Below are 14,095 nucleotides of genomic sequence, written 5' to 3'. Positions count from 1 at the left end.
TAATTCTATTTTATTACCTTTTTATAATTTAAAGTCTTGCATGGATTGGTCTAATATGATGACATCGTTAAATTGTTGAATTGTTTTTATCTTTTCTGTCATTTTCACGGTCCACACTTGTTCTGTCTTACTTTTGGCTTGTCAGTGCACTTTGAAAAGCACTCACCTGTATGAAAGGTGTTATACAAATAAAGTTTGATTCATTGATTGATTCTGACATCCTGTAAAAACTGATCTGAGCCCTTTGTCCAATGTTACTGACCCAGCATGCCCTGAGCGTCCCAGGTGTAGGTGAACCAGGTGCGGACTCGGTTCTGCACCAAAGAGGGGATGTGGTTGGTCACCATGTAGTCCACGGTGCCGTCCATGGAGGACCGGAAGTAGGTCTGTCCTGCTGTGGCAGCACCGATGACGTCTCTCATCTGAGGCACGATGACGGTGAGAACAAATACATGAACTGAGGAAACCTTCGGTTAACTACTGTTGTCAATTAGACAGTTTCTGTTTGACAGTCAAGGGAACCAATGAACTACAGTTGGAGTGACGGTTGACGGGGTGTTATTGAAACTAGTATGGTGAGATGACTGTTTTTAACAGGACAGGTTTCATTCATCTGTCACTACATTACTATGTGAATGAGACAAGTGGAAAAAAGCTAATTTAGAGGTGCTAATTTCTATCAGGTTTCCAGAGGAACTGAGCATGCTGGGAGTTTGACTCATGCTACAGGGCAGAATGCGTCTCTCTGTTACCTGTCCAATCAAACTGGAGAACACGAAGACGCCCACGAAAAAGTTACTCATCTGAAAGGTAATCTCAAAGACGGTATGGGGCTCGCTAAGACCCCCGATGTTGATCAGACTGCGGACAGCGTGGTAGTAACAACGCAGGTACCTGTGGAGAGGGTGGAGGGGGGCGTTAGAGGGGCTGTCACAAACAGTACTATAAAGTATTGGCCTGTTTTTGTTTTGGACAGACTGATAGATGTATGTGTGTGCATGTGTTTGGGAGGAATCATTGTTATTTCTCCCATTTTTTTCCACGTTTGGTGCCCTTAATGTCTTGCTGCAAAATTAAAACAAAAATTAGAACAAAAAACTTAGACAAGGAATTTGCTAAAATTGCAAATTAAAAGAAATTAATTAAAAAAATAAAAAACAAACAAAAAAAACAGGTTAATTAAAATTTTTAAATAATAATAATAGTAAATAAAAAATTAAAGCAACAAAAGATAAAAAAAATAATAATATATATTACAAATAAACTACCTGGCCAAGAAAGATGGACATAAAGAAGGCCCCAAAAAGGTAGTTTGTCATCTGAAAGATCTGTCCGAACATGGTGTCTGGTAATGGCAACTCAGCGATCATCAGCAGGGACTTCTCCGCATAGAAGAAGCAGCTGAGGTAACTGCAGCAGCAGCAGAGATGGAACACACAAGACATTTTCAATGTGTGACTGTCTGTGGATGTCTCGGGGATGGAGACAACTGGAACTCTGTTTCAGTGCAGCAAGCATCGTAATGACTCTTAAAGCTCTGTGTTGTGTTGACACATTTTGTCACATATGGTATTGGACATATGGAGCTATTATTTCTGTGTTTTAAAGGGTAACTTCAGTATTTTTCAACCTGGACCCTATTTACCCATGTTTTTGTGTCTAACTGACTAATAAGGACAACAATTTCTGAAATTGGTCCATTATTGAGGGAGAGCGCCGCAGACGGCAGCTTCTCCACGGGCTGCAATATGGTGCTATTGGGGCAAGTTGGCAACGTCATTTACGTCCTCTAAAAAAGTGCTTGTTTTTGCCATGACACGCTCTGATATCTCTGTAGTGTCCTTTCCATAATGTTGCCACACTTATAATAACAATCTGAGCCTGTCAATTGCAAAACAAGCCATTTTAGTGGATGTAACGTTACATTGACGCTGCTCACTTGCCCTCACAGCTTGTTTTACAGCTGCCGGTTACAGCGTTCTCCCTTAACACCGGACCAATTTAAAACATTGTTGTCCCCAAAGTTACCCTTTAAACAGCCAAAGAGAAATTACTTTAAACTCTTTTTAAAAAATCTTTACTTTACATGGAGCTTTATTTAATAAATGAGCAAAAATAATTAATTTAAATGACAGTGTTGTAGTTAAAGTAACAAATGCTCTGATGGATATGGTGAAAGTTTTTCTTGTTGAACTGATGACACCATTCGCAAAGTCCTCACGCCTGTACTGTTTGCTAACGGTGTAATTACACTGTGCTTCACTAATCTGTTGACATAATTTCAATTATGTCTTCTTGAGCAGCTGTTAATGAGACAGAAGTATCAGGTTTCCTTTTTCAGTTGAGCTGGACAGCATGTGGTAACCTATTAATAGTGTTAATAGTAATAGTAGTTGTATTCTGATAGTAAATATAAGTCAGAAAGAGCACATTACAGACACTTAGATCAACTTTTTAGATGTGTGCAATCCAAACATGAATGCCATACACTCAAACACAAGCAGGAATATAAAGGTTCTGTACTTACGCGCTGCCCAGACCGGAGTAGACCCATTTAGTTTCCCCGATGCCCTGGTACTCTGAAGCCACGTAGTAGAAGCAGGCGTTGAGGTGGAGCATGAAGAGAAGATAGCCGATGGTCCGAATCACTCTAATGGAAAAGTAAAGATGTTAGTTTCTCCCCTCTGTTATCCGTCTCTGTTCATTATTTTCTCACATGCATTTTTATTAGGGCTGTCAAATTTAATGCGATAACGCCACTAATTTCTTTAACATAACTTGCAATTTTTAGGTTGTAGCAGGCTCAGTTTTAAAGCTAGAGTGAAGATACTGATATCATATGAAACTAGAAAACCTAAGAAATACATTGGTACCAACCATGTCATACTAGATCGTCGCCAACTGGAAAAACTGGAATGGCCATTTTCCAAGGTGTCCCTTGACCTCTGACCTCAAGATATGTGAATGAAAATGGGTTCTACGGGTACCCACGAGTCTCCCCTTTACAGACATGCCCACTTTATGATAATCACATGCAGTTTGGGGCAAGTCATAGTCAAGTCAGCACACTGACACACTGACAGCTGTTGTTGCCTGTTGGGCTGCAGTTTGCCATGTTATGATTTGAGCATATTTGTTTATGCTAAATGCAGTACCTGTGAGGGTTTCTGGACAATATCTGTCATTGTTTTGTGTTGTTAATTGATTTCCAATAATAAATATATACATACATTTGCATAAAGCAGCATATTTACCCACTCCCATGTTGATAAGAGTATTAAATACTTGACAAATCTCCCTTTAAGGTACATTTTGAAAAGATAGAAAATGTATAATTGCGTGATCGTCCACAGTTACGATTAATTTGCTATTAAATATTTTAATCTATTGACAGCCTTCATTTTTATATGTCTTAATGTAGTAAAAGGTGAGTTCCTGTTTTTGCCTTGATCGGATGACAAGTCAAACATACCCTGGCTTTCCTGAGCTTTCAGATCTTTGTCATTATTATAGTTGCATATTCATTTTATGTGACTGACCTCCAGATGTAAGCCTTGGCCATGAGGCTCTCTAGACGATCGCTGAACTCAAAAAATGTATCTGCCTGGAGAATAAGCACAAAAATGTCAGCAAAGGCAACCGCAGGAAGGAAAGAAAGTAACTCATCAATTGGCAAACAGACAGTGAGTTAAACTCACCTTCAGCAGGCGATTGGCTCTGAAAATGGATCTGAATCCGAACTGGACGTACAGCAAGTCGAATGGCATGAGGGATATCATGTCCAGCTGTTGGGGAGGGACAGATGTGTGAGGTCACCGAGACGAGTTCATCCTAATGTTAAAGAATTCAAGTTACGGTACCTTGAATCTCTCCGATTCTCTGTAGTTCTTCTTTGTCACCACTCTGTCTTTCTAAAAGAAAGAGAATCAGTTGTCATTTTGTTATATCTTTAATCCTTCTCAGTATCAGGCTCCATTGGTCGGGATTATATCAGACTTACTATGATGTCTCCAGCTTTGACGAACTGTTTGCGTGCCTGGAAGATGATGGAGTCTGTGAGGTAGATGAGGTCGGCCAACATGTCCATGGCGAACCAGTAAGGGATGGCCTCCTCATTGTGGTACGGGAAACACAGACGGGCCGTAACGAACCAGGTGTTGTAGTTGAAGGCCAAAGTCACCAAGCTCAGCCAGGCGATGTAGCGGCGGTCCGTAAAAGGGTCGATGGTGTTCCCCATCGCATTGTCCACCAGGTCCTCGACCGGCTTCAGCACAACGTCCACCGAGTACCAGGCGGCGTCTATAAACTTGGTCTTCATGTCCTTCTCCACCTTTACCCCATCTTTAGCCTCCAATTTCTTTTTCTCCTCGTCCTCTTTCTTCTTCTGCTCGGCCTCCTTCTTCTTCTTCTCCTGCTCCTCTTTCTTCTTCTTCTCAGCTTCTTCCTTCTTTATCCGGTCTTCCTCTTCTTGCCTTTTCCTCTCCTCTATGACTTTCGTGTAGTCGTCTCTGCGCAGCACAGGTGCTGAAAGGACAACGTTGAGACTGAGCATGCTGAAACGTACGCGATTTAACCCTTTAATGTTCTGCTCCACTGTTTGGTAGAGCACATTTTGAGTCACTATATCTTATTGAAAAATGGGTTGAACTTAACTCTACCTGATTGAGCCATCTCTACCACTCGGGTTTAGGTATGTAATTCTAAAAATATCCACTAGATGTCGCTGTGTCTTTAGATAGCATGCCTTTTCAGTCTGTCTCCTTACAGGAAGTTAGCAGCAAAAAAGTCACTTCAGACATGAGGGACTCAGTTTGGTCTCATTTTCAATAGTAGGCATATTTTTTTGACATATTACTTTCATGAGGCCTTATTGAACAGAATTATGTAACTGTATACTAAAATAAAAATCTAACAAGGGGCAAATCATTTTCTAAAAACATGCTCTACCAAACGGTTCAGTTGTCCTTTTATGGTAAAGTTGTTAAGCTAATAATAATGATAATTTTAAAATGCTAATAATGTAATTAAAATTACAACAAAATAAAATACTTCTGATCATTCATTGTTGTTAATATGATACATTTAATGTTATGCCATTATATATATGATGAAATAATTTAATAAAACATGCTCGACCAAACGGGTAAATTGTCAATTACTGGTAAAAGTAGTGATTCTAAGATCATAAATTTAAATTTTTTATGAGATAAAAAGACTTATGATCATTCACTGTTGTTAATATCATATGTTAATATCATAAATGTAATGTTATTATTACCATTATATATATTTGATGAAAAAATTATATCAGTAAAGTATCAGTAAGTAAATGTGGTAAATATCTAGAGTAAATACATGGAAATAATACCAGTAATGGCAATACTACTAATTCCATGGTAATAAATTGACATATGTTAGTATATTAACCTATTACTGCATAATAACAGTACATGGTTTGTATTTTTCATTTACCATAAATCAACATCTCAACCGTTTGGTAGAGGCCTATATTTAAAAAAACTGTAAGGTCTGTTTAAAAAAAAATGTTTTATTGTTATTATTGCCCAAAGGAAATAAATAATGCAAAGAGAAAATTTTTCCATTGCTTGTTTCTTAGTGAGGAAATTAAAGGGTTAAATATTTATAATTCGTGGCCTACAAAGCACCAATGATAATCACAAATATGAAGCTTTTTGGAGCTCTAACTCGTGTGCATACAGATGAATAACTCTGTGTTTGTACTCACTGATGGGAGGAGTGATCTCCGGAGACGAAGCATACTGATCGATCACTTTCTCCTTGTAGAGATTCAGCCTCTCTCTCATGCGATGGACTATGGATACGAGCTGATCGTCTGAATACTGGTTGATGACGATGGGACGAGGCGGAGGAGGGGCCGCCTCTTCTCTGAAGATGGAAAAAAGAAACATTAAAAAATGAGCCACACATCTTGTTTTTCAATCTAATAATAATGGTAGAGGGTGAATTGGCCAGTTTGTCATGTAATGAGGAGGGAGAGGCCACAACATTTGTAGCAAGACTAGTCTGAGGTGATGTGCCAAAGTAAAACACTTGATACCTAGTGACTGTAATCATTACTTTATAGATATTTGTCGACTGTAGTTTTCATCATATCTATTGAGCTTTAGCGTCTTTCAGCTCACTGTTTTGATTCACTCTCTCTACTCTCTTAGCAGCGCTATTCTATCTCTTTACCAATGTATTAATGATCAATGAAGTTTGTATGTATGAAGTTGGCTCCAGACGGTTGTCGGTGCTTGGTTTTGGCTTGACCTTTTTCAACATGGCGGCCGGGTCACAAACTTTCTCATTTTACAGCTAAACAGTACACTACAAGAGGTTTCTGAAAATATTTGAGGCGATAAAACAGACATTACAGTAACAGATTATTGATTCATATTTGATCAGCGCTGCCTAGTTTGACCGTTTGATCGGAGTTTGCGAGTTATTGACAGCTGCCTAGAGACTATTAGGCTCCAGCTCGGCTCTGATTGTTTTTTTAGATTTGAGCCCAGTAGAAACTTGCAAATGCTATTAGGAGCACTACATTTTTTTCACAGATTATCTGTCTTGTATACTTTTGAAAGAATATAGAGACAGATTTATAAAGATATTTTTATTTATATTTATTTATATTTTATCATATTTGCTTAAAGTGACTGACTTCAGCTTTAATGTGCAATATGACCTGTTGGTTTTTACTAACTGCTCGTCTGTTTTTTATGCTGCTGTGTCTTGTGTTTGGTGAGCCAGAGACAAATTTCCACCCTGGTAGACAATAACGATTAATTGTATTGTATTGTAGTCTTTTTGGCCAGAGGTGGCCCCTGTTTCAGTAAATAAAAGCTCCAAAAAAACACTGACTGTACTACTACTGCTACTACTACACTACCTGCTCAGCACCAAACAGCAGACAGACCCAGTAAGTGATTAGCTGGTGAACATAATGGAGCATTTAGCAGCTAAAGAACCAGATTTTTCCCCAAGGAGTTAAGTAGAGACCAAAAACAAATATAATATTGGACCTACATTCGCAAAGTTAGCCACTAACACAACTGGAACAAATGCAAATGTTGTTGTATCAGCTGGACGTGTAAATAGCCAACATCACAGCTTTTTTCCACTGCCCTCAAGTGGCAAAACAAATCAGTTATTGGAGGTTTAAATTGAAATGTAAGTAAAATACTTGAAAACCTACAAGTATAAATACAAAGCTACACTACTGTAGCACATGCATTTTTATTCCACCAAACTAACCATAGTACTGTGGCCAGAGCAAGCCAGTAAAACTAGCAACTGCGGTGTTAATCTGTAATTTCATGTCTACAGGAACTACTTTTTTTTACACATGGCTTAGCATAGCAATTGTAATTTGTAGTCAAATTAAGACATTTATACTGTGAAATGACATTGGAAGTGGAAAGGCTCAGCTGATAAAGACACAGCAAGTCCAGCCACAGCAGTACAGACAGAGGAGGACATCTGTGCTCACATGTCGCCCCCTAGTGGACACAATTCAGCATTACATCTAGCTGACAGGAGGAGCCAGGGAGGACTCATTTGTATCCAGTTATTACAAAGAAATCACCACTGACAGCACCGTAACTCCCTGAAGCTTACAAATCTATATCGAATGTCTAACTTAAGCACTTTCATCAAATCAAAGAAGATAAAATATTCTCAGGATAGTTTACAACAAGCCACAGAGGAAGGCACAAAGGTGACACCACACACAGTGTAGGATGTACTATGCTGATGTGGAGTACTGTCCTCCACAGTTGAATGCTCCATATTAGTTTGAGACGCAGAGTGAAAGAAAGTGACTTTGGAGGCCATTACTACTCAACTCAAAGCTGCAGCTGAGGCTCAGGCTACCCTCTGGTGGCAAAGAGTCGCAGCAGAGATGTAATCTACCCTGAAGGCTGAAGCTTTTTGTCCCACTAATGTGCCTCTTCAAGTAGAGGGCCACAAAACACAAGATACAGTCTGCAGTTTGTGGTGCTGTTGAAATGTACTGCGTTATACTGACTATTATTTTGTCCACCCCATTTATATCAATGAGGGTAGGCTAAATAACAGAAACGCGTCTCTGTATAACTCAATACAGTTCAACAGCACCAGGTGTACCTAATACGTTTTTTTGGTAGATAAGTAATACGTTTATTTATATAGACAAAAAGAAAACACCTACACACCTTGTCACTTGTAATTTGTGCTTTAAAGAGGACCTGTTATGCTTTTGTGCTTTCTCCCTTTCCTTTAGTGTGTTATATAGTTTTTTGTGCATGTAAAAGGTCTTCAAAGTCACAAAGCACAAAGTCCACACCAGAGGGAGTTACTTTCCCCCACAGAAACACTGCTCCTGAACTGCCTGAAACGCCTCGATTGAAGTCCAGTTCTTCAGTAACGTGATGATGTCACAAAGTAACACATTTGCAAAATACCTGCCTAGCGGCTAGTTTGGCACGCCATCAAACAAAGCTAGTTAGAGCCGAGCTGGAGCGGAGTCTGAAGAGTTTGGTTCGGTTGACCAATCATAACAGAGCGGGCCAGCTGACCAATCAGACCGCAGACTGGGCTTTTCAGGAGGGGGAGGAGGAGCGTTTCAGACAGAGGATGAAAAGAGGTGCTGCAGCACAACCGATATGAGAAAAATTAAGCTTTTTTTAACATTAAAACATGTAGTAAACATGTTCTAGTAGAAACGCCAAAAACAAGTATGCACCTGAAAATGAGCATAATAGGTCCCCTTTAAGCCGTGGCAAACTTTAGAGGTTTAGACATCCGCTTGTAAATCTTCACATTTATTAAGTTATGTCCATCAGAAATATAAATACATGTGTTGTTTTATAATCCAAGATCACGCAGATTTTTGCCGATTCAAATGTAGTTTTCAAAATAAAAGTCTGACCCAGATACCCCAAAATACGATTCCCAAATCCGGAGAGGCGTCTATCCTGCCGTCAGTTGGCCAACTAGTGTTACAACACGTATAAACAAATAGCATCTTGTTGGATGCAGTCAACAACCTGGAAACATTATATATCATATATAACCAAACACTGCGTCATGTTCATCGGAGGTACATGAGATCCTTTTACAACATGCCCATAATCTGCTCACACCACCCTGCTGGTGAGTCCAGTATATTAGCGTCACCTTTGAACTCCTCACGCCCATGTCATTCAAGCTGATGGCTGACACCTCTACTGTAACTCCACATAGAGCCCCTCGCTCTTACCGCCACTTCTTTATCATTCATTGATGAAACATTTACAACATGTCTCCTCATTTTGAAAAGCATGCAACATGCATTGGATCATCTGTCGCCTTTGTGGTTTTCATCGTGTGGCCAGAAGCAGCCCCGGTGAGCTTCTTAAACTTAAAAAGCTGAAAAGCTTTTAATCCACTTTCAGGTCATCCCTCCTCCTAATATGCATGTTGCACCAGGGGATAAAGATCTCACATGTTGCCTTCAACTCTGAAGGCTTTGTCTTCCTCTCTGTCATCTTGCCAGGGAATCTGATTAATTAGCGTCCATTGGGTGATTAATTTGATACTGGTTTGTGGTGTCAGTGTCTTTGGCAGGCGTGTGTTTCGGTAAGCTAAAGTGGAGTTTGGAAGCTCGAGGGATAAACACACAGCATCTACTCTCTTTAATTGCCTCATGCTTATGTTATACTTTCAATGCCATCTCCCCTGCAATTGAAATGCCAGCTAACAAATCAGGTAGAAAAAAAATGTGTGATGATGAAGGTGTGTTGACATCTCTGTGATTGTTGCTAAAACAATTGGAAACTACAGAAACTACCAAGGGTGCAGGTCTTACCCGTCAGCTCCAGCTTGATCAGGGTTAGCTGGAGCTGCTGTAGGGGCTGGTGCTGGGGCAGGGGCTGGAGCTGGAGCTGGAGCTGGAGCTGGAGCTGGACCAGGGACTGCTGCTGGGACTGCTGCTGGGGCCGGAGCTGATTCTGAGAAAAGGGAACAATCAGAATTACATTTCATCTCCTCCAGACTTGATTTTTGTAACACTTCTTTGCCTTGCGTTTGATCATTTTATCTTTTACATTTTATTGAATTTTCTGTTTTGTTTTACTTTTATTTGTTTCCCTGTAACTTTGTTTTTGCAAAGTTCTATCCAAATAACATCATTATTGTTATTGGTATTAGTTGAAGCATCTGGTTAAGTTTAGTTTCTAAGAGTTGTAAAACAATTCCCTCAGAGTGACACTATACAGTTCCCATGACCATAAAGTTTCCCAAGTCAGTATCAGTTATGTTGGAAGGAATTATAATAGAAATCACATTTCAAGAATGACAGAGTTCTATATGAAGCAATCGGGAAAAACACAGTTGTTTGATCTGTTTTTGGCATCTGCGCTGCACTGGTTGAATACAGTACAGACATGCTGTCTCGGAGAAAGGTTAAATAACGCTCCAAACTTACGCTAAATCTTGGGGAGGAAAAACTGGCATGGCCATTTTCAAAGGGGTCCCTTGACCTCTGACCTCAAGATATGTGAATGTAAATGGGTCTCCCCTTTACAGACATGCCCACTTTATGATAATCACATGCAGTTTGGGACAAGTCATAGTCAAGTCAGCACACTGACACACTGACAGCTGTTGTTGCCTGTTGGGCTGCAGTTTGCCATGTTATGATTTGAGGATATTTTTTTATGTTAAATGCAGTACCTGTGAGGGTTTCTGGACAATATCTGTCATTGTTTTGTGTTGTTAATTGATTTCTAATAATAAAATGTATACATATATTTGCATTAAGCAAGTATATTTGCCCACTCCCATGTTGATAAGAGTATTAAATACTTGACAAATCTCCCTTTAAGGTATATTTTGACCAGATAAAAAATGTGTGATTATTCACAGTTAACTATGGACAATCGTGATTAATCGCAATTAAATATTTTAAACGATTGACAGCCCTAGTTATAGTCAGAAGATTGTTTTTCTCAGGTTTCTCTGGTTTTCAGAGACATTAAGTGAGAGTCTAATCAGCTGTGTTGGGTGACACAGTGTGGAGCGATCCAGCTATGTGGACAGTGGCCAAGGCTGACCTCCTCAAGGCCTCACTGAACACTGATGCACAAAAATGGACAGCAATCTAAAAACAAGGAAAAAGACAAACTTTTGTGCCAAAGAACTATTTTTTCTAACTTAGACAGTTAGCACCTCTAGCTGACACCTGGCAGTTGCCACAGCAACGGCATCACACACTTGACTGCAGCATCCTCCTTGAAGACCCAGGGTGACCGATGCATTTCTGCGTCTCTCGCTTTTGATAACATCCTGTGACATTTGGGCCAACGGCTGCCGGGTGCAGCTGGCACTCTTTAAAACTTTCCACTGGTAGAACGCTCGGGTTGCGACCGACATCAAAGCATGTTGACCTTTATGCCTTATAATTGATTAAAAATAGTTATAGCTAGTTATAGAAATGTTTCAATTTTCTCATAAGATTGTCATACTGTAGCTATAGCATACATTTGTTAAGCCTTTAAATAATAAGAGATCATACAATCTGAATAAAAGTTCCTGGTTTTGGTCCCGTCTCTGAAAGCCGCCCACCACAGCCTCGACACTAACGGTGAGAAACCCCCCCGTGAGATAGGCTGAACATTTTTAGTATAATTTTGAGTACTAAATTGCTGCTATATTGCCAATTTACTTCTGAATTGTCAAATGCTGAATTAAACATCTTTGGTTTAAAAGGAATAATTACAGCTGAGTTTATGCTGAAGTAAATACTTAGCAGGTATTTGAACTGAATTAAATGTGTTCCAGCCTGAGGTGCTTGATTTAAATGAGATGTCTGTTACTTTTAAGTAGTTCAACTGAGTTGAGTGTTTAGCAGTTTTGAGCAATTGATTTGATTCTTTTTCATTTTGAACTTTTTTTTTTCCAGTTTGGGGTGTTTGAATTGAATTAAAACATTTGCAGCTTTAACTGCTTGCTTGCTAAATTAAATATTGTCCAAGTTAAATCTTTGATGCTAAATAAAACATCTTCAATTCGATGACTTGTTGCTGTTTTAAGCTTTTGCAGTTCAGTTACTTGATGCCAAATTGGGATGGACCTGTTTTGAATTGAATTTGAGTTTTTACTAAATTACTGACGTAGGGTTAGAAGAGGCTCGACGCTGCCTCAATAAACCGGGCGAGGCTTGTGACCCAGACAGGACGATATTTATACTTAGGAGGGGGTATATCGGCTAGGAACCATTACAACAGCACCTATATGTTATGATTTGAGGATATTTTTTAATGCTAAATGCAGTACCTGTGAGGGTTTCCGGACAATATTTGTCATTGTTTTGTGTTGTTAATTGATTTCCAATAATAAATATATACATACATTTGCATAAAGCAAGCATATTTGTCAACTCCCATGTTCATAAGAGTATTAAATACTTGACAAATCTCCCTTTAAGGTATATTTTGACTAGGTAAAAAAATGAGCGATTAGTTTGCAATTAATCACAGTTAGCTAAGGACAATCATGCGATTACATTTTTTCTTTCATTTTGAAGTTTATTTCCAATTTTTGGGTATTTGAATTGAATTAAAACACTTTTAGTTTTAATTGCTTGCTGCTAAATTGAATATTGTCCAAGTTAAATCATTTGATGCTAAATAAAACATCTTCAATTTGATTACTCGTTGCTGATTTAAGCTTTTGCAGATTTAGACACACCCCTTGTGCTTGATGCTAACAACACCAGCCTGTCTAAGCTGAGAGCAACACAATCAGCACGTCACTAAAATTCAATTTATCTTATAGACCTCCAGAAAGCGGGGACAACGATGTTTGGACAGACAAGAAAAGTTGAATGCTGTGAACTTTTCATATTGATAAGTTGTCAACAGTCAACGTGTGCGCCTCTCTGTTGTCAATGATTTGATTTTCTTCTTGATCAATATTTCAGCCTCACGAGTGCACACAAATCTGTTTACAGCCATTTGAAGCTCCGCGATACTCCAACTTTTGTTGTGAGAAATGACAGCATCAAAAAGTGCTTTGAGAACAACTGCAGACATTGTTGAGCTTGCAAGTAAGGTGCAAGAGAGGTAAAAGACAGCGAACTCAATTTGAAAGAGCACCCATCTGACACGGGGAAAAACAAAACGGGACATACAATAACTCACTCCGTTTCTAAATGTGCAGTTTCAGCCTCTCAAATGAATGATGACTTACCCTGCGGTTTGTCCACCTTCTCGGCCTCATTCTCCTTATCGGCTGGCTTCTCCTCCTACAAGACAAATCAACATTTCCCACAAAGTCAGATGCTCGGCTTCATTAGTCAAAACCGCGCTCATTAGAGGGACATTTTTATTGAGAGAGCCCTTTTAAAGCAAAGCGAATTCAGCATTTGACAAATTACTCCCTCGTCCGATAGACTCTTTTAAAAACAAGCTGTGTTCGAGATGAAATGAATTTAAAAGTGCCTGCTGGGTAATGAGTGATTTCAATGGGGGTCCGTGTAATGAAACAATTTTATTTGATTCTTTGTTGGCAAGAGTACTGAGCAATTGAATGGATGGGGGAGCAGATAAGAAGCCACTGCTGTGATCTTAAGGGGAAACAAATGTAACCAAACTTGCTGTATTACAGGCTGGTTGCAATACTTCATGCTTGATTTCAGTCTTGGCTGCTGCTGCTGTTACTGGCACATACTGAACAGTATGAAAGCTATTGCTTGTAGGAGCATCACAGAAGAATCCAATACCCGTTGAGACACTAGATATGAATAAAACAGTCTCACAGTTTATAAAGAACGCTATTTTCTACCTCCAAACAGGTCTTACCTTGGCTGGTTCTGGTGCTGGTGCTGGAGCTGGAGCTGGAGCTGGAGCTGGTGCTGGTGCTGGTGCTGGAGCTGGTGCCGTGGCCTCCGAAGCCGCAGGCACCTGCGGACCTCTGAGGAGACCCTTTAACTTGCCAAACATGTCTAGAAACCCAAAGGTGCATCCGCTTTGCCGTCTGCAAGTGACTACGAAGGGTACTGATTCCTAAGGAGCTGCTGAAAGATCCCCCTGCTGGATTAACCCCTCTCTTT

At 39.6% G+C, this 14,095-nt stretch overlaps 1 protein-coding gene across 1 annotated transcript in view; it reads right to left on the bottom strand.

Annotated features, from left to right (window-relative positions):
* LOC119480952 (cyclic nucleotide-gated cation channel beta-3-like) overlaps nt 1-14,095 on the bottom strand; it is a 43,349-nt gene that overhangs the window by 2,836 nt on the left and 26,418 nt on the right. The window contains exons 4-13 of the mRNA XM_037757608.1: nt 13,234-13,288; nt 9,851-9,992; nt 5,747-5,907; nt 4,001-4,524; nt 3,861-3,911; nt 3,695-3,785; nt 3,540-3,600; nt 2,528-2,650; nt 753-894; nt 263-422 (exon numbers count right to left, since the gene is read on the bottom strand). Of these exons, the coding sequence (XP_037613536.1) occupies nt 263-422; nt 753-894; nt 2,528-2,650; nt 3,540-3,600; nt 3,695-3,785; nt 3,861-3,911; nt 4,001-4,524; nt 5,747-5,907; nt 9,851-9,992; nt 13,234-13,288 (1,510 nt within the window). The remainder of the gene's footprint in view (nt 1-262; nt 423-752; nt 895-2,527; nt 2,651-3,539; nt 3,601-3,694; nt 3,786-3,860; nt 3,912-4,000; nt 4,525-5,746; nt 5,908-9,850; nt 9,993-13,233; nt 13,289-14,095) is intronic.

The sequence above is a fragment of the Sebastes umbrosus genome, chromosome 21 (genome assembly GCF_015220745.1).
Source record: "Sebastes umbrosus isolate fSebUmb1 chromosome 21, fSebUmb1.pri, whole genome shotgun sequence".
In the NCBI taxonomy this organism is placed as follows: Eukaryota; Metazoa; Chordata; class Actinopteri; order Perciformes; family Sebastidae; genus Sebastes; species Sebastes umbrosus.
The sequence above is the reverse complement of the archived record's forward strand: the minus strand, read 5'-3'. Positions and strand labels throughout refer to the sequence as shown.